Here is a 26,189-nt window from a genome sequence, read left to right as displayed (position 1 = left end):
GGTAAACTAAAAAAACAGTGGGACAAACTGAAATATGAGAGGGGCAAACTAGAAAAACAGTGGGGTAAACTTAAGTATAAGCGGGGCAAACTAGAAAAACAGCGGGACAAATTGAATTATGAGCAGGGCAAACTAGAAAAACAGCAGGGCACACTGAAATTTTTAAATACCCAGACCCACTGTTTTTACTCAGAGAGCACGCATAACGTCCCCAAATTTTCAAATACCCAGACCGCCTTCATGGAATGGTACACAGATTTTTTCTCAACTAATCCAGTGCCTCTTATTTCCTTGCTCAGAAACACCCGAAAAAAATTTGCAAACGCGCAGTCGATAGATTTGACAACTGCTTTCGAAATGTTCATTACTGACAGGATGTGAATAGGAATACTTGAAAGAACCTGTCTAATCAATACCAATCTGGTAGCTGGATGGCACACCTGAATTCCCATCGCAGCACCGTCCGTCAGCGCTCGTCTCTGCACGCCAGCAAGAGGTCGTCCTCAAATTCGGTTTCCGTACGAGGAGGTCTAAGTGTGTATGTTGAGTTTGTATTGCTTTATAAAAACCACTGGATAAAAGGTGGGGCCCACAGTCGTAAATTTCTCGTGTCGTTCTCTCCTTCCCGCGTTCGTATCGTAGGGTCAGTACTACCTGTACAAGTACGGCTACAAAACCTGGTGACGTCACTTCAATAAAGTCTCGATACTCTAGCCGTCAGTAGCTAATCCGCGTCCAACTCCGGTTACCTGCGTAAACCGAAACAACGAATATGAAGTCGCCACGTTTCTTACTTCTCTTCCTCTAAAAAAGACAAAAGAGGGATATTTTAGTAATTTCGCATACAAGGTGACATTCATCGAGAGATCTTTAAATCCAGGCATGCAAGGTGTTTACAGGCCTCCATACAGAGTGCGCCTCTCTCGATCGGAAAGAAAGCCCCGTTCTTGAAACCCTAACCCTAGAAATCCTGCATAGTATCTGTAACTCTCTCTCGAGCTTCCATCCGATCGGCAATGGCGCTCACTGCTGCAGCAAATCTCACCCCAACTGCTGCCCTTCAACCCACCTCTAGCAAGATCTCCTTCAAAACCCGGATCCTAGCCGTCCACGCCGCCGAGCCTGCCAAGAAGTCCTCTACAGCCGTTGAAATCAAGTCCAGATCGTCGAATTGGGCGATCGACAGCTGGAAATCGAAGAAGGCGCTCCAGATCCCGGTCTATCCCAGCAAGGAAGATCTCGAATCGGTTCTCCAGACGCTCGCGAGCTTTCCGCCGATCGTCTTCGCTGGAGAGGCGAGGAAATTGGAGGAGCGGCTGGCGGACGCTGCCGTCGGGAAGGCGTTCCTGCTGCAGGGCGGGGATTGCGCAGAGAGTTTCAAGGAGTTCAATGCGAATAATATCAGGGATACGTTTAGGGTATTGTTGCAGATGGGGGTTGTTTTGACGTTTGGTGGACAGATGCCGATCATCAAGGTGAGATTTTTATCAGAGATTTTTATTTATTTTTGGCAATGCGCGCTTACTTTTCTAGATGTGGAATTTCATTGCTGATGTCGCTTTCCTAATTGAAATGTGATGATTCTTCTTGGACTTCTCCTTTCTTTGTATTGCATTCCTCCCTTCTTTGTAACGCTTTGTTCTCTTTATTTAATTGGGTCTTTGGGTGGTTTTGGTGATTTTAAGGTTTGTGTTGGTTCAGTGGAAAATGTTTTTATTTTTATTTATAGATTATGCTGTGTTATTGTTTTGATGTGAATTTCTTTCCTTGGAGTGTGAAATTTTTATTATTTTATTTTTTGGTTTGAATTTGGCCCGAATATCTGGTAGTCTCTAGTGGCTCATTGTGTTATTCCCCAAAAAGAAGAGGAGCAGAAATTTGCCCTTTTTTGCTGTGGCCTACCCTTTTGTCCCCTCTTTTGGTGGTATACATGGAAGGTCACAACCGGTTATAAGCGGTTAATCACTTTTTTATGACTTCATACTTTTTGTTTTCAAATTTACCCTTCAATAAATCATATATTTTCAAGGGAAAAGTTGTTTTAGAAAAAAATGGCTGTAGATTAAGTTAACCTACAAACTCTCTTACCGTGAAGGTTATCTGGAATGTGTTTGTAAATTATAGTGTGGGCACTGCTTAGATGTGAGAGTTTGCTCCTTTTTTGGTTCACCTGTGGTTTTTCTTTGTAGGTTTCCTTAATGCATTCCCGTCATCAGTTATTTGATTTTAATCACCTAGCCTGTTGATTGTCTTGTTATGATCCATGAACCCACATGGCCTCTATTGAATTTCTTGTTGATCTTCTATCTTCTGTGTCGATACATTTTTTTTTATTTTTTTCTTTTCAAGTTTTTCTTTTTATGTTTTAGATTCATTTTCATTACAGCTGGTTGGAGTGTCAACTCTGTTGAGCATTCCTAGTTCTTGTGGATGATGGTTTCTCTTGAATCCAAGTAAATTTTCTTCTCACATCTGTCGTCATCATCATCATCATCATCATCATCTAAGCCTTATCCCAACTAACTGGGGTTGGCTACATGAATCCTTTTCTACCATTCCACAATCAAGTAAATTTTCTTCTCACATCCGACTGTAAAAGAAAAGAGAACGCGCCTATAACTAATGGAATTTAATTGGGGTTGTCAATGGACTGGTCTTGGGTCTGTTTGGCCCAGATTTTGACCTGAATTTTATTTTTATTTTTTTAAATTGATTTTGTTTGCTCAGGCCAGCCCATTTACCCCTGGAATTCATCATGATCAACAATACTTTGCCCTTATTCACTTTTGTAATTTGTATTTTTTATATTCAATGTCTGAGAAGGGATGTCCCAATAAATCATGAATTTTGGTTGATATTTTAGAGATATTCAAATGAGCTCCCCAACTTAGGCTCTTTGTATTCTTTGACTATGCCTCAGGTAGGAAGGATGGCTGGCCAATTTGCAAAGCCCAGATCTGATCCATTTGAGACCAAGGACGGGGTTAAGCTCCCTAGCTACCAGGGAGATAATATCAACAGCGACATCTTCGATGAAAAATCTAGGATGCCAGACCCCCAGAGGCTGATCAGAGCCTATTCCCAATCAGCAGCCACTTTGAATCTTCTCCGGGCATTTGCCACTGGTGGATATGCAGGGATGCAAAGAGTCTCACAGTGGAACCTTGATTTCACAGATCACAGCGAGCAGGGAGACAGGTACTTGATATATCATACCCTTCTAGTTATATTTGAGGTTTGGAATTGGATTCTCGTCTGATGAATATTACATGACAAGATTCATGCCACTATTTCTAAAATAATCACTCTGCTCGTTCTGGTTTTCATGGAGGCTTCTCCCTCTCATTCTGATGATTTGTTGGATTACGTACCTTGTACAGTTATTTTTAAAGTTGTCGAAACTTATTAACTTAGAAATTGGAACAAACATGTACAAATCTATCTAGTAATTTCATCCTATTTGAATATGGTTGTGATGCTTACTCCAAGGTTTGATTGGTTGGAAACAGATATATGGAACTTGCACAGAGAGTTGATGAAGCTCTAGGATTCATGGTTGCAGCAGGACTCACTAGCGAACATCCCATAATGACCACCACTGAATTTTGGACATCCCACGAATGCCTTCACCTACCATATGAGCAGGCACTGACGAGGGAGGATTCGACATCTGGTCTTTATTATGATTGTTCAGCTCACATGCTTTGGGTGGGTGAGAGGACTCGACAGCTGGATGGTGCCCATGTTGAATTCCTCCGTGGTGTTGCCAATCCCCTTGGCATTAAGGTAACATTTTAGCTTGGCCTTAAATTCTAATATCGTCTTTCATCGAATTGGAAAATTTGCATAATCTATACTATCTATAACGCGAGTAGCATTTAGACATTTTTTCCCTCGCAATTAGTTTCTCAATGTTGGAGAACTTTGAATATTTTAAGGACATTATTAGACATTTTAGATGAATTTAGGGGTATTTTAGGAACATAAAAATGTGGTTGGTGCTTGTTGTATGGTTGAGATTCCACCCGAAAAAGCCACTCAATGGCTTAGATTTTATTGCAAAGGACAATTTTACCCTTGCAATTAGTTTTAGGAGTAGTGAAAGTTGTAGGACATGGGGATTTAAAAAAAAAGAAGGGGCGTTTCAGCGATATAACCCTTTTTCTTCATGCAAGTAGCCTGCACAACCTCTCGTCGTTGTGCGTAGCTTGCATGGAGAGATCTATTAGGGAGTCAGTGCGACAAAGGCCATGTGGCGTCCACTATGATGACTGTGAAATCCACTCTGGCCATCCGTTGCGCCAGATCATCATAGGACGTCAGTCTGAGAATGATGTAGATCTAAAACACGAGTGGGCTACAGAAATAGAAAACAGTGGCCCACTGTCAAATCACTTAGGGGCTTCTCTCTCTCTCTCTCTCTCTCTCTCTCTCTGCATGTTGGCCACACCTTCCCCTAAGAGTTCTCTCCCATTTGTCTTCTCAGTCACTCTCCCCCCTATATTTATCCACTTGTGTGCACGTGCTGTGCCTCTAGTATCAGTAATGCCAATTCTCTGTAATATGATTATGTCAGTAACAGTAGTAATGGCAATGAAAATGACAACAATAAGTTTAGTTTGCATATATAGGTCTCATTTCGTGCAAAAATGAGTGATTTATTTTTGTGGTCCCTACTTGTTTCATGGTACTCATTCACTGCGAGACAAATTTTGATTGCATGGCGACGAATAATGGGTCTCTGTGAAGAAAAAGAAATGGCGAGATAAAAAGCATATTGTTCTTTTCGTTTCTAATATTCCTTTAAATCAAGCAAAGAGGATCTGCTAGATCGATTTGCGCTCTTTGGAGAGAACTGATATTTTCATCCCTCTAAACAACCTCTTAGGGCGACACCATGGTTTTGTTTTCATCATCAGATTCAGGTAAGAATGTGAAGGCCAAAGAGCCACTGATTCTCAAGAATGTGAAGGCCAAAGAGCCACTGATTCTCTCAATGAGGCAGGTTTGGGCAGAAGAATCATCAAGGTCGATTTTGTTTGAGAAGAACGTGATTCAGCTCTGCTCCAAACTCTTAAAACTTCGTAGAGAAGCAAAAGTCAGAAGGAAACTGAGGCCATCTCTGGCAAAGCCCAGCGGACCACTGGCGGGGAGGAAGCAGGTTTAAACTTTAAAAGGGCTCTAAAGGAGGAGCTCCAACAGAGTATTGCTTTTCTGGGAGTGAGAAGAGCGAGAAGGGACATCGCCAAGATGAAGGTCATGGTCAATGAACATGTGGCTGAAAACCAATCCTCACTGTTGTGTGACACTATTATAGGTTTCTCTATCCAAGCCTTAAATGACCTTTCCTTCTAGCCTATCACTAGGGAGGTCTTCAAGCTTGGTGATGGCGACATCAGGTTGAGGGTGCTCAAACTATCTTCCCATCAGGTTATCATTAGAAGCAGTTCAGAGATAATATCATAATTAGGGGTGTACACGAACCGAGCTAGCTCGGTTGGCTTGCTTGACTCGACTCGAAAAAGCTCGACTCGACTCGGATTGAAGCTGAGTTCGAATCGAGTCGAGCTGATTTTTGGAGCTCGAAAACGAGTTCGAGCTTACCCAGCTCGACTTGACTCAGATCGAATCCAGCTCGAACTCGGCTCGACTCGGTACAGGGTATATATACCCTTTAAAAAAAAAAAAAAACCCTATTACCCTTTATTCATTTTCCCTTACCGGACGGCCGCCCACCCCTTAAACCCTAACCCATCTTCTTTTCTCTCTCTCTCTCTGTTCCTTTCCTCCCATCTGGACGAATCTCGTGCACCCCTCTCTGTCTCTCTACATCCGCTGGTGTAAAAAAAATAAAATCAGAGGGAGAGAGAGCGAGAGATGAAAGGCGTCTCTTCGGCGCCTGGCGATTACATCCACTTCAACTCCCAGGTTCCCCTCCACAAGATCTCCGTACTCTCTCTCTCTCTCTCTCTCTCTCTCTCTCCCCCCGTTGATTTTCCTATAGTTTTGGATTTTCGGTTTCTATCCTTAGCACATTTGGTGCGTTATTCAATTGCTATCGATTATATATTAGAATTGGATGCTACTCATTACTCAATCTCGTGGTTTTGTTGTGATTTGGTTTTTTTTTTCCCTTTCTTTTTTTGATTTATGTTGCATACACTGTGATTTTGAAGTTGCAGTCAAGGTGTTTGTGAAAATGCCTCAACTTGGCTCGAACTCAGCCCGAGCTGGCCTGAGCTGCTGACCAAACCGAGCCGAGCTGGCCAGAAGGCTCGAAGACCGAGCTGAGCCGAGTTCGAGCTGAGGTCAGCTAGTGACCGAGCTGAGGCCAGCTCGACTTGGTTCGACTCGATGTACACCCCTAATCATAATATGCATAATCATCCTTTTCAGTGAGACCCAAGGTATCCAAAAATGGTTACTTAACGGTAATGGTGGCCACCCTTATGTGTTAAGGAAAAAATGGCCTGTAATGGTCCGTTACGGGGCCAATACGATTTTTTATTTTTTTTTTCAAGAAAGAAGAAAAATCTGGGGCTCAACTCTCAAAATGGCCTTCGATTTCAAGGCAACAAAGATGAATGGATTGGAAACAGATCTCTTTTGGTGCAAGACTGTGCGACAGTGTAACAGTAAGGTGGTTTGTGACTTAGGCTTCGGAAGATTCTTGAAGGTTAATGAAAAGTATCCAGTTCACAGAATTGATGTGACTTCTAGAGACTTTTGAGGTGTTCTCCAATGAGGAGAATGCCAAAATTTGCAAGAGACTGGCCTCTGGTATTTTTTCAGCAAAATCCTTTTTCAAAGAACTCTTTAAATCCTCCGCAGTCTCCTTTCCAGCCAGCATCTAGAGCAATGCAGTCGTGCCTAGAATCACAGCCTTCATGTTGATAGCGGTCCAAGAAATTATTTTGACTCAAGACCAGTTGCAAAAACAGGTTTCAGTCTCCCAAACAGGTGTTTCTTGTGGGAAGAATGAAGAATTGGTCGGACACTTATTTCGACACTGCCCCTTCACGTATTAGGCATAGTCTGCAGTTCTGTTGTCCTTTGCCGTGGCATAAGTTGGTCAAGACAAGCTACTTGGAGAAATGATCTGGTGGGAAGGTTGACAATTCAAAGATAGAGGCAATATTCTCTGGGCAGTGACTCCTTTCTCAGTTTGTTGGGAGATCCTGTCCAAACGAAACAAGTCCTATTTTCAAAGTATTAGAGGCTTCAATTAATAAAATCATGCAGAGAATTGTTGGCAAGCTGCCCTCTTGGGCAGCTGGTCACGCTCTCTTTGCAAATGTCAACCACTCCAATCTTCAGGGAAATTGGAGGTGGTGGAGCATGGGGATGAAAACGAGAAGGGTCATTTCCCAACCGTATGCTTTTCATTGGCAAAGGGCAGAGGTTTACTGTGGTGACATTCCAATCTATTGGGCTTGGGAGACTGCTTTTGGATGAAGATGGCTCCGTGACTCGGGCTTTCTCAGCCCCAATAATATCCGACTCCAAAGTTAAGGCCGTCTCCTTAGCAGTTAGAGAGGCTGTTCGCATTGTGACTTATTCACCATCAGTTTCGCCAGCTGGTCACTGTGATACAGGTCCCTCAAAAAGATGTGTGCTCTTGGGCTTTGGGGATGAAGGGCCATAACCAGAACTTAGATTGCATTATCAAGGAGATAGATTTCTGTCTGGGGGGTTAAACATTTTGTCTAAGCCCTCAACCAGTTGTCCTAATCCCATCGTGTTTGATCCAGCGAAATCTGGGGCAACCTGCCATTATCTTCATACAGGGAATTCTCTTCCCATAATTTAATGATCATTCTGTTATCTTTAGAAAAAAAAAAAAAACAATTGCGACAATGACAACCAAATAACCAACCTCTTCCCCCTTGAAGGTTTGGGATTTTTGCTGACGTGAGCATGTGTCCTTTGTGCAGGTGAGTGACAAGATGGACCCAAAGGAAATGGTGAAGTTATGTGAGATCCTAAACCCTCATAATAAGCCTGGAAGGCTGACCATAATTACACGGATGGGAGCTGAGAACATGCGCGTGAAGCTTCCTCATCTGATTAGAGCTATACGCCAAGCAGGGCTTATCGTCACTTGGATAAGTGACCCAATGCACGGGAACACCATCAAGGCTCCATGTGGCTTGAAGACACGCCCATTCGATTCCATCAGAGTAAGAATCGTAACATCTAATTTGAAGTCATTCATCATCAGATCCTTCATTTTTGTTTGTTCCATAGGACTTCTCACGGACGTTATATTCTATTTTGGTCTCTGTTATGCAGTCTGAGCTGAGGGCATTCTTTGATGTTCATGAACAAGAGGGGAGCCACCCAGGAGGGATGCATCTGGAGATGACTGGGCAGAATGTAACAGAATGTATTGGCGGATCAAGGGCGGTGACCTTTGATGACTTGAGCTCGAGATACCACACACATTGCGACCCCAGACTCAATGCTTCCCAATCTTTAGAGATAGCATTTGCGGTTGCAGAGCGTCTGAGGAGGAGAAGGATCCGGTCAGACAATGTTTTTGTCAGAGGGAAACCTGAAGGTGCTGTTAATTAGGTAAATCTTTGATGTGGATGGGAGCAACTGTTGGTTATTCAGTTAATCTTCTTTCCATCTTCAAATGGAGAGTGGTCGTCCGTTTTGTATTAGATATGTTCCTTTCTTTTCCCTTCTTGAAACTATGGAAGAGCTCTCTCGGGTCTATTCGTGTGTTTGTAGCCATTACTGGCTCTTTGCATTGTGTTTAGCTTTTTTTCATTTTGTCGTGGTTAATCTATGGGTTAAATGCTGAGAAGAGAGATTCATGCATGGTGCTGCATTCCTGTTTGAATCCTCTATGAGCAGGGAGGGGATGTGGATGAATGCTGGGATTTTCTTGCTTATATGTAGCAGTGCGAGTAATTGACAATCCAGTTCAAACATAGACCCGTTTTGTGGTGCTTTGGTCGAACTGACGAGATGTGCTGGCTTGTTTTGGCCTGAATTACCCTGAAACTGATGTTTTTGAAGTACGAAAATAAAATAAAATAAAATCTAGAAGCAAAAGCTAAATCCACGGTTCAGCTTGAAAGGTGTGGGTTCTAACTTAAAGAGTCTTTGACAAATGCAGCTGAAAATTTTGAGAAGGACTATCTACTTGAACTGTTATGGTGGCTGGTTCCATTCCAACCAAGTCCGACTGCCTGCCCCTGCCTGGGTTTTAAAACATTGATGGAGACTTGAGTGGAATGGTTTTGAAAAACATGTTAGTTTGAATTCTTAACACCAATTCTGAAAACGAGCATCCCAAAATTTGGATTTCTAAGTGCCGCTGCATTCCTGGCCATCTTTAAATGGTGAGAAATGGTGGATGCATGCCACCACATGTGCCAGTGTGGCAGATGAGTCCAATATCAAAGCCATCTATCAGGTGGGTCCAACCGTGGATACGATAGAAACAAGCTGATGGCTTAGAAAACTTTTGGTGAGTTCTGTTTAACCTCCACACATCTCTAGACAGTATAATGCCAGCAGTTTAAGACGATTTTGATGCTGTGAGTCATCAAATGAGGGTACTTTTGTCATTTCAAGGGCCCAACTTTTACTTTCTCTACCGCCTGCTAATGGAATGTCACGTGTGTAACTTTGACCCGGAAGGTAGGTCGCAACGTTGAAAAAGTTGGGATGGAATGTCGACGCCCAATATCATTGAACCTTTTTTTTAACTTTCGATTGGGTGGTCCACATGAACACACAGGGGTTGGTGTAACGGATGGACAGGATGCATTTCATGCACGTTAAATCATTTCCTTGACTCACAAAGTAAGCAATCCAACTACTACCTACTTCATGCATCCATTTTCCAGGTGCCTACATTCCCTCCCCTAGAATCTCAAAGTCCCAACTTTGTCTATATTTCTCTCTGTCCTCTCTCCACTTGAAAAGGACTTGCCACTTCCATGTTATGTATGATGCCAAAAACTTTGTACATTTTTGCCTTGCAATTAATTAGTCTTTGCAACATTGGTTAATATAGGGTAAATTTATTATAAAAATATAATTGCTTGGTATGTAAAGGTTGGGATTTTATCGTTCAAAGATTGCACGGTGTACTTCTATGCGTGTTGTCCACACTGACATCTCCTATTCACCTATTAAAATGCAAAAGCTTATAATTATGCAGACTGCAAAACAAAGGTTATGTAAGACTCACTATAGCGACCATGAGACATCTATTTATATATCTGCTTTTGATCATGTTAGGACAAGCAATGTATTTCCTACTCAGAATAAATTTAGATAAACTTGGAGAGGCCCGTTGGTGCAAATGGTGAGAGGCGTCCGTTTAGGCTGCATTGATGGAGATGAAGTGGCCCACCCTTGTTCACTTGATGGCATAGGATGCACATGACTGGCGATGTGTTTCATGGGTGGGTAGCTTGATTTGCAAGAGTCGTGCGTATATTCAAATATCTTGTGGCTTTCTGCAGTTCCAATAGGAGTTTTATCATACTAACTATGTTGGATGTCGACTTTATTCGGCGGATTCTAGCATGTACTAATCCAATGTCAATGAAAAAGCATCATCTGTGCATGTCAAAACATGATTCAGATATAATGGAATTCAGATTTGGCGAGGCTAAGGAAACCCCAACATTAGAGAGGCTGTAACTGCATGGCCCACCTTGATGTGTTGTCCATCCATTTTGCTAGCTAATTCTAGAGTAGGCACCCAAAAATAAGCAAATCTAAATCTCAGGTGGACCACGCCATAGGAAATAATGGTTATTTAACGCCCCATTAATAAAAACTTCCTAAGGTCCGCTGGAATGTTTATTTCCCAGCCAACCTGTTGATAAGGGTCCCACAAACCTAAATGAAAGGAAAACTATGTGCTTGTTCCGAAACTTTTGTGGTTCACATGCATTCAATCACTACTGTTTCCTCTGGTGTGGATCTACTTCATTTGAGCTAACGGATGGATGGCGTAGATATGCAACACATACATGAAGGTGGGCCACACGGTCACGGCCCCACCAAATCCCCATTGGATACAATCATACGTGCATTGAATAGTCAGCCACCATCCTACAGGAAATCATGATTAACGTATCATCCTAGAGATGGAAAATGATCGAGTAATGCGTCTCCGCCATACACGTGGCAGCATATGGTGAGGTATTTTTGGTATCTTTATTATTTTCTAGATAAATGTAAACAATTGGATCCGTGGCGCAATGGTAGCGCGTCTGACTCCAGATCAGAAGGTTGCGTGTTCGATTCACGTCGGGTTCAAATCCAATTTTGTTTTATAATTTTTAATTTTTAATCCTGTCTGTTATATGATGAGTTTTGTGATCTAAACCGTCCAGTATTCTCTATTGTAATTCCATTTTTTATTTTTTGATATAGCCGTTCAACTATGTTTTGAAAATTACTTTTAATCAAATCCATATAAATGACGAGTCTAGTGATCTAAACCGTCCAGTGTTCTCTATTGTAAACTTCTATTCATTCTGAATCTAGACCTTTGAGTCATGGGTCCAATTATCTTCGTAAAAACTTACATCGTTCGAATGATGGTTCCAGTGATCTTAGCCGTTAAACTGTTTTTGCTGCCACACATGAAATCTCGGTATCCAAACCATTTAAATGATGGGCCGGCGGTCTAAAACTTTCGAGTCATTGTTCTTTTTTTTGTTTTCTCCTCGAGTGACACACCAACCATTCCTCTTGGGACTGGAATCCTCTACCGCACCTAAAACACCCAAGTCTGTGGGCCCACCATCTCGATCCACTCCGTCTATCAATTTCTGCCCTCGATGTTAGGCCTATAAGCAAAAGTCAGCCAGATATACCAACTCAGATGGGCCACACCGCATGGAACAATGGGGATGGGATGCCAACCATAGGTTTTGTTTCTTTCATCATAACCTATAAATCATTCACCTGGATGAAGAAAAGATACAAAACTCAGCGAACCACACCGTGCGATTTTACATTGTTCCCACTAGCATGGGTCATGCGAGCTTTTAATCGGGATTAGCTTCTGTTTGGACCGTCAAAATAATGGTTCTCGCCTGACGGAAGGAACGGATTTTACCACTTACAACATGGTGGACCCCACATGGATTGGGTGACAATTCCTGTCCTTTTATACATTCTAATAGAGGCTCCCTCGAGCTCCCTCCAAAACCCCATATCTCTTGCCGGGATAAAGGAAGAAAGGGGAGCGGAAGTCGTGTAGAAAGTGAGAAGCAAGGGCCCTTAAAAGAGGTGGTGATGGACGGTCAGCAGCAGCAAGAGCACGAATCATATGGCGGAGATATGCCGGAAGATGGAGGGGAGATGGACACTGATATGAAAATGGCTAGGGCTGACTTTGACAATGAAGATCCCGATTCCAAAAAGGTCTTAAACCCTAACCTTACCCTAGCTTCTCTTTATCACACTCTTTCATTGTATCTATGATCTTTTCTACTCTTTTTCGTGCCCTAGTTCTTTCTCTGCTCCGCCGTCGGCTTTCGAATCATAGTATTGTTGAAAAATCTCATTTTGCCTTTTTTTTTTCTCCTGCATTTCTGTTAGGATTTAGAGGAGATGAAGAAGAGGCTGAAGGAGATCGAAGACGAAGCCGGTGACCTTCGTGAGATGCAGGCCAAAGTTGAGAAAGAAATGGGCGCCGTTCAAGGTAATTTTTCTCTTTTTTTATCCCATTTCTCATTATATTTTATTTATTTATTTTTGCCTTCTCCATCCATCGTTCGTCTTGTGTGGAAACAGTTCTTAGCAGAGGTTTGTTCTTGATTGATTGGAAAAGTGGGTAGCAAAATATGGTATTTATTTTGCTAGATATGATAAAATGATTTTTATTTTTATTTTTTAATTAGAATTTCCGTCGGTGATGTTGGGCAATCTGGAATTTACTTACGAATTCGTTTCCAGAAACCAATTTCCTCATAAAGAGAGCCAGGCATGGTTGGGTACTGCGTATACGATTCAGAAGCAGATTGCATCCTGCCCCCACCTGGATGGAATCGGTCCAGGCAGGGGCTTTGTGGGGTCCACTGTGAAGTATGGGTTTTATCCACGCCGTTCATCCATTTTTACATATCATTTTAGGGCATGAGCCAAAAAATGAGGCAGATACAAGGTTCAAGTGGACCACAAAGTGGGGATTGAGCTTCCATCATTAAAAACTTCTTGGGGGCTATGGAAGTTTGGACTTCATCCATGTCTATGCGACCTTATGAATAGGTTGGATGGCAATGAAACATCATGGTGGGCCCTGAGTAGGATTCAACGGTAGGTGTCATTATCACTGCTGCTTCCTGTGGTGTGGTCCACTTGAGCCTTGAATCTGCCTCATTTTTGGCCTCATACCTTAAAATGAACTGTAAAAATGGATGAATGGTGTGGATAAAACCCATATATCATGGCGGGCCCCACAGCCACTGCGTGGGCTGATTTCCGTTCAGGCGGGGACTGGACACAATCCGTTTCCATATGATTCTGTGGAATCCAGAGACTGTATTTGGGCACTGGGAAACAAGGTGTCCCGTATCGGTATCGGTTGGCGTAACGGTGACCTCCAAAACCGATACGGATACGGGGGCGTAACGGTGATACGGGGGCGTAACGGTCCGTAACGGCGCAATTTTTTTTTTTTTTGCCAAAAAAATATGAAAAAATATGGATTAAATCAGGAATATTCTAAGCATTCCAAATATGCATTCATTTATAAATTGGAACATGTTTATGGTGGTGTAACGGTTCACTCTTTGGTGAGAAGTTGTATCGGACTGTCTGATGAATTTATGAACCAGATAACCTGAATTTGACTACAAAATTCATATATTTAATTTTCTAACTATCTACTATCAATGATAGATATATTAGAATGAATGTAATATGAAAATATCTTACATTTAGGTGTTTGCAATTATTTTTGAGGGCCAAAATTCATGCGTAAATAGAAAAAAAAATATATATAAAAATATAAAATGGCACCTCAAATATGTAAAATGCACATTAACATGTTCTATTATGATTAACACATCATATGACATCATTAAAACAACAAAAGAATCATAAAAAAATGTTTTTCGAATTTTCAAAAAAAGGGCCGAAATAAATGATTTTTCGAATTTTCAAAAAAAGGGCCGAAATAAATGCGTAAATAGAAAAATATAAAAAATATATATAAAATGGCACCCCAAATATGTAAAATGCACATTAACATGTTCTACTATGATTAACACATCATATGACATCATTAAAACAGCAAAAGAATTATTAAAAAATGATTTTTCAAATTTTCAAAAAAAGGGCCGAAATAAATGCGTAAATAGAAAAAAATATAAAAAAATAAAATAAAATGGCACCGCAAATCTGTAAAATGTACATTAACATGTTTTACTATGATTAACACATCATCTGGCATTATTAAAACAGCAAAAGAATCATTAAAAAATGATTTTTCGAATTTTCAAAAAACTGGCCAAAATAAATGCGCAAATAGAAAAAAATATAAAAAATATATAAAATGGCACCCTAAATCTCTAAAATGCACATTAACATGTTCTACTATGATTAACACATCATATGGCATCATTAAAACAGCAAAATAATCATTAAAAAATGATTTTTCAAATTTTCAAAAAAAGGGCCAAAATAAATGCGTAAATAGAAAAAAATATTAAAAAAATATAAAATGGCACCCCAAATCTGTAAAATGCACATTAACATGTTCTACTATGATTAACACATCAAATGGCATGATTAAAACAGCAAAACAACTATTAAAAATTGATTTTTCGAATTTAAAAAAAAGGGGCCAAAATTCATGCGTAAATAGAAAAAAATATAAAAAAATTATTAAATGGCACCCCAAATCTGTAAAATGCACATTAACATGTTCTACTATGATTAACACATCATATGACATGATTAAAACAACAAAACATATTAAAAAAAGTATAAATACCTATTTTTGACGAATTTCTGAAAAATGGCCCACCGAGCTTTGATTCAAAAAAATCTGTAATATAATGTGCTTTTATCTCAAATACCTAGCCAAGGTTGGTTGAAATTAGTAGTAGGAGTAAGAAACAGTTTAGAAGCAAGAGTTTTAAAAAAACAGCAAAAACAGAGCTTAAAATGGAAAAAAAAAATTTACCGTTACAGGCCTGTTACGGGCTCGTAACGGCCGTTACACTCCGTAACGGGCTCGTATCGGCCGATACGGGTACAAAATCGGGTAACGGCCGATACGACCTCGAAACGCGTAACGGTTCCCACCGTTACCGTTACCTATCGGCCGTTACGGCCGATACGTAACCGTTTTGGCACACCATGCTGGGAAAGGAAGGGGTTGCGCTTGGGTCTATTTATAGAAAAATTAAAAAAAGTGACCGTTCGGAGAGAATCCATTTCCCTTGGAATTTGGAAGCCAGCCTTTAGCTCCATTTTTCACCTTTTACATGGCCTGACATGCAGGAAATTGATCCTACTAGGATTCCATTTCCAGAATTGTAGGTTTCTAGGTTGCCAAATGACTGCTTAATTTTTTTGCCCATGAGCTTGACAGAAAATGTACGCCGGACCGCCTACTTCGTGTTAGTGACACGTGTTTCTTTCTTTGTCTTTCTCTGTTTGTTTCTTTTTTTACTTCTTTCCTTCCTTTCCATTTCTTTGGGTCTTTCAATCACATAAAGAAATTCTAAATATTTAGATTAGCAACCATGTTTCAATTCATTGTAGAGGGAATTACTAAAGTAAGGTTGGAACCATTGTTGTCATGTGCGACCGCATATGCGCATATCCATATGCAGATCGGATATGCGATCTGGCACATATGCGATCGCATATGTGGCATATGCGATAACATATTGGCCAACGATTGACACATTATTTTTTTTTTTTTGTAAAAAAAACAACTTTTTGTCTATAACAAGGCTTCCAAACCTCCTCCATTTGCAATATTCTCACTCTAAAACTCTCTTACTCTATTCTTCTCTTACATTTATTAATTCCAAGTGGTCGTAAACTCTCTCTCTCTCTCTCTCTCCCCTTTTCATTCCCTCTCTTGGAAGTTGGAAGATCAAGATTCAAGCACTTGTTATTTAATTCATTGTTTAATTGATTTTATTTCTCTCAAATATATTTTAAATATGTAAAATTAGTTATTTATTAACTTAGGAAAGTTACCCTTAATTTCTTTTTCTTTTTTTCTTTTTTGAAAATTTCCATATTTTTTGATTTTTTTTTTTTTTAAAGTTTTAAAAAATTAAATTAAATATGCGGTGGCATATGCGATTGTGCTATCGGCTCTCATATGTGCATAGGCATATGCAATCGCACATGATTGCATATGCGATTTGACAACATTGGTTGGCACCCTTGCAATTATGCGCATTTCAAATTGGATTTGGAATTATCGTAAATTGGTAATTGCAATTTTGGGGCTGCTCCCTCATTACGATTGAAGCGGGTTGAGACCCACTTTTTTCATTTATTCCACTGGATTGAGTTATTGCACATCAATTCCTTTGAGCATCCAAATACACCTGTAGACTTAAATTTACATGCCAATGTAGGCATTAATTCTGATTTCTTTCCTCTCTAGCTTTTCTTGATTTACTGATCAAGGTGTCACCTTCTTTTTTTGTGATTGGTTCGTATGAAAAGATCCTTCTGGTGCTGCTGCAACCCAGGCTGAAAAAGAGGAGGTTGATTCCCGCTCAATCTATGTTGGTAATGTGAGTTCCTGTGGCTCTGTCCCTTTGTTGCAATGTAATTTTAATTGGATGTATCAATATTTTCTAATGATATGGGTTCCTAGATACTTTTTATGTGTTTAGGTTTGTTGTTTGTCACCTCGATTGTTAAGAGTCTTAATTGATTTTAGTCATAGATGCCCTTCGCTTTTCATGATTGCTTAATGAAGCAATTTTCTGAGAGTATTGCTTCACTAAGGCATTGGTTGCTGACGACAGTGATCTAAATGTTTCTACGCACAAATTGAGATTTCAGTTTATCATGTTTTTTACCATTCATTGTGCAATTTTGACATATTAGACCAACTTTTTCATGATTAAGCAATGGAAATGCATTCACTTTTGGTATGACACATTCCTGGAAAGGTCTTCCCTTGTTCAGAAAACTAAATGGATTGATAAAAAGTGTGAGCCAGGCTCACACAAGAAGAAAGAGTTGCAGGCTCTGAATGGCAGTAATGATGGAGCTCACCTAAGCAAATGAAATTGCTGATGGTATGTGGGTATGCCCTTATTTGAGTTCTCATTGCATGTTGCAACGCAAGCACATGTCATTCCTAAAACTAAAACTGATATTTTTTTCTTAATAAATAAAAGAGTAGGAACCAGAGTAGAAAACAAAAGTCACCATATAGGATCCATAAAATAACAAAAAGCAACATATATAACCAGCTATCTTAATCACAAGCAATGATGTCAAATGGCATAAGCAATCTGGAGCCATCATGTGGGCTTGATTGCTTATGCGATCGCATAATTGAAAGCAATCGCCCTCACTTTTTTTTTTTTTCAAATTTAAAAAAAAAAAAACCAAAAAAAGAGGAAAAATTGTAAAAAATTAAGAAAAAGTTTGCGTAATTACTACAAGAGGTCTAATTTGTTTTTATTTATTTACCTATTTCATTATAAATTTTGTAAGTTTTGTAATTGCCTGATTACTACATTATTACATTACATTTCAATGACTATTAGACCATCTAAGTTATACAAGTAATCAACAAGTTACACACTCACACTAACAAATAACAACTTATTAAAAAAACTACAAATATAGAAATTTTATTGATAACTTGACGAGTTACTTGATTTATAAATGGAATTGTACAAACTACAAACTAACCGCAAAAAACTTCAAGTTACAAACTTACAATTACAATTTACAATTTACAACTACTTATAAATTAATCTTTCAAAAAAAAAAAAAAACTACTTAAAAATTATAACTTTCAAGTGCAATACAACTTACAAAGTTACAACTTGTACTAATACCATACACATTGATCCTTAACCCATTGTTGCACATCACCACCATCATTGTCGCACATCATTTTTCGACATATACTTCATGTTCTTTTGTTTCTTCATCATCGGTCGCACTAGTTGTTCATCCACATCTAATGGTTGATCACCTTGATCATCTTTTTCTTGTATCTCATTAATCTCATCTACTTCTTGGTCTTCATTGCTACTAGGCCTCGTGTTATTGCTCACCCCTCTTCTCCGCTTTTGAGTTGAAGAACTTTCTCTGGGTGCCGATCCAAGTGCGACATTTTCTGCTTGGGCCTATATTAGGTCCTCGCCTGCAAAGATCGGGTCCTCTATCTCTACAAGCCACTCATTTTCTGCCTTTAAATCATCTAGTAGATGGGATCATATAAACCAAACTTTTTTTTTTTGTCCAGTTTGGAATCTTTCTTGCAACTTCTGGTTGTATTGGATGAAGATCAGGTCATTTAGCTTTGTTTGTTCAAGACATTCCTCTTCTTTTTTTTTTTTTTTGTGCGAATCTGTATAACATTCCAATTGAAAGTGAATTAGTGATGGGTGATGGTGATTACTTAGTTCAAGATTTGAGAATTGAATTGCAATTTGCAAAATTTACTGACTTGAACATACTCCAATTGTGCTCACAATCGTTAGCAGGCATGTAAGGCCAAGAGTTTTCATGGCTAAACTCTTTAGTACTGGATCCTTCTTGTTCAAATCTACTTCATACATTGACCATTAATCAGCTACACAAATAACAGTTTAAGTTAGATTTTTTACATTGTAAGAAATTATTTTTAAGTTAGACCAACTTGTTAAGATATTCATACTTGGAATTTCATAGTCCTATGCTTGATGACTGTCTCTTGAGAAAGTCCTGCACTCTTCATGTAGAAGTCAAGTAGAAATCTGATAAAGTTCTTCTTTATTTGGAATCATTCTCTCCAAAACGTTAAGAAAGCTTATCAAATTCATCGTTTCTACCTCAATTTGATTGGCAGAAGCGAAGAATATGGTCGGATTAAGGATGTAGGCAACCGAATACAATTGAGAATCTGAGATGACATTTGGTTGTCTCATCTCTTATCTATAATATCTAAGATAGGCCTGCAATCATGATCTCTATAGTTAAAGTAGTCCATAATTTTATTTTCTAGCACTCTCCATTTGCATCATAGATGTAGCTCATTGGTGGCTTCTTATCACCATCCACCAATCGCAACACATCTGCTAAGGGTCTCGATGATTTTAATGCCTTTAGTACTAGTGTCCAAAATGATGACAAGAGGATGGTTTGTTGCACTACCTTCCCTTCATTCTTTAACCAAGGCCCATATTTTGATCGGTTAACAGTGCAAAGGTTCTAACCTTAGCGTTCTTTGTATACAGACTTTGTAGTGTTAAATAGGTTGTTGCGAATTGGATGACGCTGGACGAAGTAAATTACACCGAATGTGTTGATGGAGATGAATGACACATTTGTACATAAAGATCCTGATTCTTTTAGCATTAGCAGTCGCTTTGATATATAACCCACTTACATCTTTTAACATTAAATCCATACAATGTGCTGCGTATAGAGTCCAAAATAAATGATGTCCATTTTTCCATAAGAAGGTGAAGTCTAGGGCTAGAAGAATCATTGTCTTTATGTACAAACATGTCTTTCTTCTCCATCACATGAGGCAACACATTGGGTGTAATTTGTTCCCTCCAGCCGTCACTCAATTCACAAGAGCCTTTAAGCACTACAAAGTTTGCATGTAAAGAAAGCTGAGCTTAGAACCCATGCATTGTCGGCTGATTGGAATGATGAGCCTTGGTCAGAGAAGACCGAGTAGACACAAGTGTTACAATGGCAAATTTTGGTAAATGGGCAATAATTATTTACAATGGCAAATTCATGTACACAACTATTTTGATCTTGGCAACTTTATAGAAATTGAGGGAAGAAATACCCACATAAGTCACATACTATGTGAGTTTTTTCTGTAACACTACGATAGTGCCCGTACTTCCAACCTGGTCGACTTGTGTTTCAAAGAAGAAGATTGTGAAGAAAACAACATGGTGTATTGGTGTTCTAACTTTTAAGTACTAAGATATAAAGACTAAAGAGTATAGAATAAATGAGAGGGAAGGAGAAAGACGAAGAGGGAGAGTTACACACTTACATTAGTAGTAGAAGAGAAGAAAGAGAGAGAGAGGGAGTTAAAGAGTTACACTGAGAGAGAGAGAGAGAGAGAGAGAGAGAGAGAGAGAGAGAGAGAGAGAGAGAGAGAGAGAGAGAGGAGTTACACAAATACAAATACACAATTACATTAAAAAAAAATGTTTGAATCTAATTTCTTCAATCTTGTCTTGTAGAATGTAGATTCTTCAAGTTGAGTCTTGAACTCTTGATTCTTGAAGGTTGAATCTTGTAGTTGTAAGTTATAAAAATGTCTTGAATCTTGTAGTTGTAGAATGAGTGTAGAATGTAAAATTAATGAATGTAGAGAATGTAGAATGTGGAGAAAGAGAGAAAAATGTATATAATGAAGATTAGAATGTAGAATGAATGTAGACTAGACTAGAGAATGTAGAATGTAGAGAGAGATATAGAAATGTATAGAATGAATATTGGAATGTAGAAATTAGAAATTGAATGAATGTAGAATGTAGAGAGAGAGAGAGAGAGAGAGAGAGAGAGAGAGAGAGAGAGAGAGAGAGAGAGAGAGAGAGAGAAATGTAGAATAGAATGAATGTAGATTGTAGAGATTTGAGAATGTAGAGAAAGAGAGAATGTATGAATGTAACTATTTAACTATGTAGAATGAATGAATGTAATAGAAAGATAGAAGTAGAAACTAGAAACTTAAAACTAGAAAGAGATAAATGTAGAATGAATGAATGTAAGAGAAAGATAGAAGTAGAAACTAGAAAGAGATAAATGTAGAATGAGAGAATTGAAACTTGAATGAGAGAGAAAGAAATGTAGTTGTAGACATGTGGTCTTGTAGAATCTTCAATTTATTCTTGCTTCTTGAATCTTGATTGAAAGTTGAAAATAGGAAAGTTGGAGCTTGGAAGTTTGGAAGTTGTAACTTGAGAGTTGAATGATGTGACTGGAAAACTTGAAAGTAGGTGAATGTAAGAGAGATTTGAGGAAGTATGAGTAAAATAGAGTATTGGAGTGAATGGAAGTTGCAAATGGGGGGGATTGAATGCCTTTTTAGAGGCAAAAAGTCGATTTTTTTTTTTTTTTTTAAAATTTTTATTTTTTGCAAAAAGAAGAAGAAAAAAAAAAGAAAGAAAGAACAAAAAAATTAAAGTTCCAATGGTCAGATTTCTGACCGTTGGCACATATGCGATCGAATACATCGCATATGCTCACATATTTGGAATATGCGATCACATATGCACACTAGTCGCATATGCCATCATAGCATATGCGATTTCCTTATGAATATGCGCATATGTGGTCGCATTTGATAACATTGATCTCATCTACCTAGATGATTTGGAGGCAGACGGTAAGTGGCTTTTAGAGATAGGACGGCATTGGCCAAAGTAGAAGATGTGGCATTTGGATCGAAACCTAGAGAAAGTTTTTGAACTTAAAGGTAGAGGAGTGACAAGAAGTACCACATGGCCTTCTTTTTTTGCCTTTTCGTTTTTTTTTTTTTTTTAAATTTTTTTCAAAAAAAAAAGTGATGGCGATTATTGCTCATGCGATTGCATAAGCAATCAGGCCCACATGATGGCTCAGGATTGCTTATGCCATTTGACAACATTGGGTGTAAGTGCTCCCATGCATGTCAAGGCCCCCAAGTTGCTTGGCTTTGCTAGATGTCCTGGCAATAAGGAATTGCAACTTTTGTCTGAGCCACAAATATCTCCATCTTCATCACTTTCCATGAAAATGTGTGCATGTGTGTGTACGAGTGTGGTCCTTTTGTTTTTACTGTGTTTTATCACTGTAATATACATGTACAGCTCTGACTGGTAGTGATGCGCCAGCCAGTTCGCAGCCTGGTTAAGAGTGGACAGGTGTCAGGTAGGCAGTGGGCAATTATGAGAACGAAGCTGAGTGGGAGGGGGATCCACTGGATGTGGTTTCCTTAAGACTGTAAGAGGACTTTGCAATGGGGTAATTTTGTTTTCTAAACGATATAGCTTTGCTAAGTTTATTAATCTTCTAAAAAGTTAACCCCCTCAATGTTATATGGGGAAGTGTTTGACTTGTCATTATCACTTTATAGTGCTTTTTGCCATTTGCATAGATTAGCTTGGTGGTTTATCTCTTGGATAAAGAGTCCAATTTGATAAGTTCGTGGAGGAGTCTAGTTTGTCACATGATTTATGCATGTGCATTTGTTTTATATTTTCTATATTTTCATTCTTGTAGACAAATGATGTAGTGAAAAATATGATGCTTAGACCCTTAATTAAAACTGCCGTACCCTAGTCGAATACTTGGATATTTGAGCAAGGTTTTTTGGGGCTCAAGACCTGAAATCCAGATCTACTAGGATTTTGAACTCTCATAGTTTTTAGTTATCTAGAAATTTATAGTGAATGATACCAATCAGGCTGGAAGCCTTGAGGGTTCTCACGGTTTTTTTTTTAATTATATATATATATATATTTAATGACAGGTAGATGAATGGTTGTCATTTTCATGACCCGGCCATGAGCTTTGTCGCTTGTTGTAGGCTTCTGTGCTCTATTTTATAAACAATATTGAATGAGTTTCTTTTTTATTGGTTGATTTCGGTCATGTTCTATCTGAATCTTCATTGTTTGTTAGTTCATTTACTAATTTTGAAAGTAGTTCTTGGTAATCCATGTACAATGGCAAAGATTATTCTCTTTTTTTGTTCCAATATTCTTGAGGTGAGTCCGACTTTGAGAAATGACTTGATAGGTGTAGGGTAAGTGGGAGCCATTTTGGCTGCCTGAACAAAATGCCACCACATATAACGTTATTTAAATTATTGTGTTGGCACGTGAGTTATGTTGGTAATTATGTATCAGTGGGTTCTCCTGCTATTTGAGAGCAGCCAACTAATTAAGCATGACCCTTCATATATTCACGGGTGCTTCATGCGTATAATTTGCCTGACAACTGCACCCTCACGACCCTAAATTGTATGCTTGCCTTTTGGGGTGTGCATGTAATAGTTGGGCCAGGGGTCAGTACTAGGCGGGACTGTGTTGGCATGCGGGTGTTGTTACTGTGAGGCTCTGCCGTGGCTGGTTCCAAGAGCCTGGTTAAAAGAGGAAGGTTGATGTCTGGTTGGCAGCTGATCGTAAAACTTTTGGCAATCTATCTCTGAAAAGCCCACCTGTAATGGTGGGGTGAAAGGCTAAGATTGGTGGTGGAGGTGATGACTGTTACAGTGCTCTTATCATGGGGCACGTCAATAAAGTAGGAATTGGTGTTTTAAGTATCGACGATATTGGCTGATATATCCCACGATATATCTTGTATCCCACCTGTGCGATATGAAACTCACTAGTAGTGGGATATATCCCACATTTTCGATCCGGTGAGCATTTTCGATCATTTTTTTCTTATTCTGTAAATCATGTTAAATCAGTGTTAAATTGTTACAAATTTATGATTTTGATGTTTTGCATGAAAAATCATGGATTAGGAGCTTCAATTTCGAGATTTGGAGGAGATGGGCCAAGTTGTGGAAATTTGAAAAATATCAAATTTCCTAGTTTTTCGCAAATTGGTTACAATCATTGTGTCCAAACATAAAATTAAACATTTATGTTACCTGATATGGTGATTCTTCTTTCGGTTTTGAATGTATTGCTTGTGTTTCCACATATCTTCTTACATTTATAAATTATATGAATAGACTTTGAATATACTTGCATCAATTTAGTTAGACAACGCATAAATTAGGACCCCATACAAAGAAAACCTATTATGTGCACTTGTTTTTTTTTTTTTTTTTTTTTTGTAACGTTTTGATTTATAAGTGTGCATTGATGTTTTTTTTAACAATCACTGAAGTTTCACTGAAAAATTCGACCAATTTCCCAATGTTTCCCCATGTTTCCAACAACAACGATACGTTACGTGATACAACTGATACATCCCATGCAATAACCGATATGTATCCGTATCCCAAGGGTGCGATATGTAAAGTAATACTGATTTTTTGAACACTGGTAGGAATGATGGGTAACAACATATACGTTAGTCCATATCATTTCATCTTTGTTGTAACTATCTATATATTGCAACCATTGATTGTGTTCTTCATTGTGGGTCTGTGATATATGTGCTTATGAACATGGCACTGCCTGAGGATGTGGGGCCATGCATTTATTCATTGTCTCTGGTTTGAGATCTCAGGTAGACTATGAGTGCACTCCAGAGGAAGTCCAGCAGCATTTCCAATCTTGTGGAACAGTGAACAGAGTGACCATTTTGACTGACAAGTTTGGTCAACCCAAGGGATTTGCTTATGTAGAGTTTGTTGAAACAGACGCTATTCAGAATGCTCTGCTTTTAAATGAATCCGAGTTACATGGTCGCCAGTTGAAGGTCAGATAATCAACATGACATGTTATTATCTGTTCTTTTACTTATATCTGAAGTTGGTTTCTTCTTCTTCTTCTTTCTTTGGGCAGGTATCGGCTAAACGGACCAACATTCCAGGATTGAAGCAGTACCGAGGAAGGCGCCCCAACCCATATATGGCTTTTCGATCCCGAAGACCATACATGCCACCCCCCATCTATTCTCCTTTTGGCTATGGGTAAGTGCAAGATTCTGCATTTCATGTTATGCTTCTCCCAGCTGTTTTGTTCCTTGCAGAAAGTGTAACTTCTGAAAGAGGCCTGATCTAATACAAAAGGTTTCTAGGATAAGCTTAACGTAGAAATCAATGTGCGTGGCCCACATTGGTGTTTTAGTGACATCGAATCCGTCCATCATGTGTTCCTCCTAATGTTCTCCTTGGCAACCAAAAATGTCTGATTCAAAACTTAGGTGGGCCACCCCACAAGCAACACTTAGATGGGGATGCTGCCCAGCATGAAATGTTCTAGATTGTACGTTGGTTGTGGGTCCCACTGTATTTTACATCTGCCTTACTAATCCATTCAGAAGATGCATTCAACCATGATTACCGGACAGCCAAAAAATAAGGTAATTCCAAAACTCAGGTGGGCCACATGATTTATGGGTTTCAGGCATGATTTTACAGTGTGGCCACACTGAATTTTGGATGAATCTGATTTTTTGGGCACCAAGGAGAACATTAGGGGGAACACATGATGTGGATGGATTGGATGTCATCAAAACATCTCTCTGTGGAATCCACATTGATTTGTATGTTTAGTTTATCCTAGAGACATTGGTAGTGGATCTGACCACCCTCTGAAAATATCAAGTTAAGAAGCCAACCCCAGATAGCTGGGGCAAGGCTATGATAATGACGACTATGAAGCTGATAAGAAAAAGTAAAATAAGTTCAAGAGCATACCCCTGCCATCTGACACACAATAAAATTTCATTTCTTCTCTTACCATTTCCTATTTTCATTGTTGCAACTTCTATATTGAAGGCAGTTCTATTCCGCATCTCATTCTCTGTGCAGCAAGGTTCCAAGGTTCAGACGGCCCATGCGATACAGACCATACTACTGATGGGGTTCTCTAATCGGCTTGCTGCAACCCCAAGCATCGCAAAACATTTATTTGGTGAGACCATGAACATGGCGTATTTTTAAGGGCCAAAATCCCTGATCGAGCGCTCTGGAGCTCCAAAAATCCATCTTCCTAACAGCCTGTGTTACCGATATGCTGATGGTCTGCTTGAGTGGCCAAATCTGGAATCCTCTTTTTTAGGGTTTTCCAACCCCTGGCCTGATTTGTTTTAGCTCGAATGCTGGTTACCTGGAGAAGGATGGATTCACTGTTCTGTTCTTTTGAATTGCAGGAATTAGGTTGACAAGCGGAAGTGATTCATTTTTGTTTTTCACATTTTAAAGGATTTGGTTGACTCCATGTTGGGATGGAAAAGAATTAACTGCAATTTGAGGGCTAATCCCTCCACTGAATGTGGGCCCGTTTTCTGTTTGAGATCACGCTTCCGTATGCCATTACCATGGAAGCTGTAGCGTGAGCCGCACTACGAAG

At 39.2% G+C, this 26,189-nt stretch overlaps 2 protein-coding genes and 1 non-coding gene across 3 annotated transcripts; all 3 read left to right on the top strand.

Annotated features, from left to right (window-relative positions):
- Positions 1–885: 885 nt before the first annotated feature.
- Positions 886–8,826, top strand: LOC131248078 (phospho-2-dehydro-3-deoxyheptonate aldolase 2, chloroplastic-like). Its single transcript, XM_058248127.1, has 5 exons — positions 886–1,475; positions 2,921–3,198; positions 3,510–3,786; positions 7,935–8,180; positions 8,293–8,826. Exons 1-5 carry the CDS (start codon positions 1,017–1,019, stop codon positions 8,572–8,574), a joined length of 1,542 nt encoding a protein of 513 aa, XP_058104110.1. The 5' UTR covers positions 886–1,016; the 3' UTR covers positions 8,575–8,826.
- Positions 8,827–11,220: 2,394 nt separating this feature from the next.
- On the top strand, positions 11,221–11,292 carry TRNAW-CCA (transfer RNA tryptophan (anticodon CCA)). Its single transcript has one exon. It is a non-coding gene; the product is annotated as a tRNA-Trp (tRNA).
- Positions 11,293–12,095: 803 nt separating this feature from the next.
- LOC131248077 (polyadenylate-binding protein 2-like) lies at positions 12,096–26,130 on the top strand. The gene is made up of 6 exons (XM_058248125.1): positions 12,096–12,408; positions 12,586–12,688; positions 16,687–16,757; positions 24,400–24,591; positions 24,678–24,805; positions 25,649–26,130. Exons 1-6 carry the CDS (start codon positions 12,280–12,282, stop codon positions 25,695–25,697), a joined length of 672 nt encoding a protein of 223 aa, XP_058104108.1. The 5' UTR covers positions 12,096–12,279; the 3' UTR covers positions 25,698–26,130.
- Positions 26,131–26,189: the final 59 nt, after the last annotated feature.

The sequence above is a fragment of the Magnolia sinica genome, chromosome 6 (genome assembly GCF_029962835.1).
Source record: "Magnolia sinica isolate HGM2019 chromosome 6, MsV1, whole genome shotgun sequence".
In the NCBI taxonomy this organism is placed as follows: Eukaryota; Viridiplantae; Streptophyta; class Magnoliopsida; order Magnoliales; family Magnoliaceae; genus Magnolia; species Magnolia sinica.
Note: the sequence above shows the minus strand (reverse complement) of the source record. Positions and strands in the feature narration are given on the sequence as shown.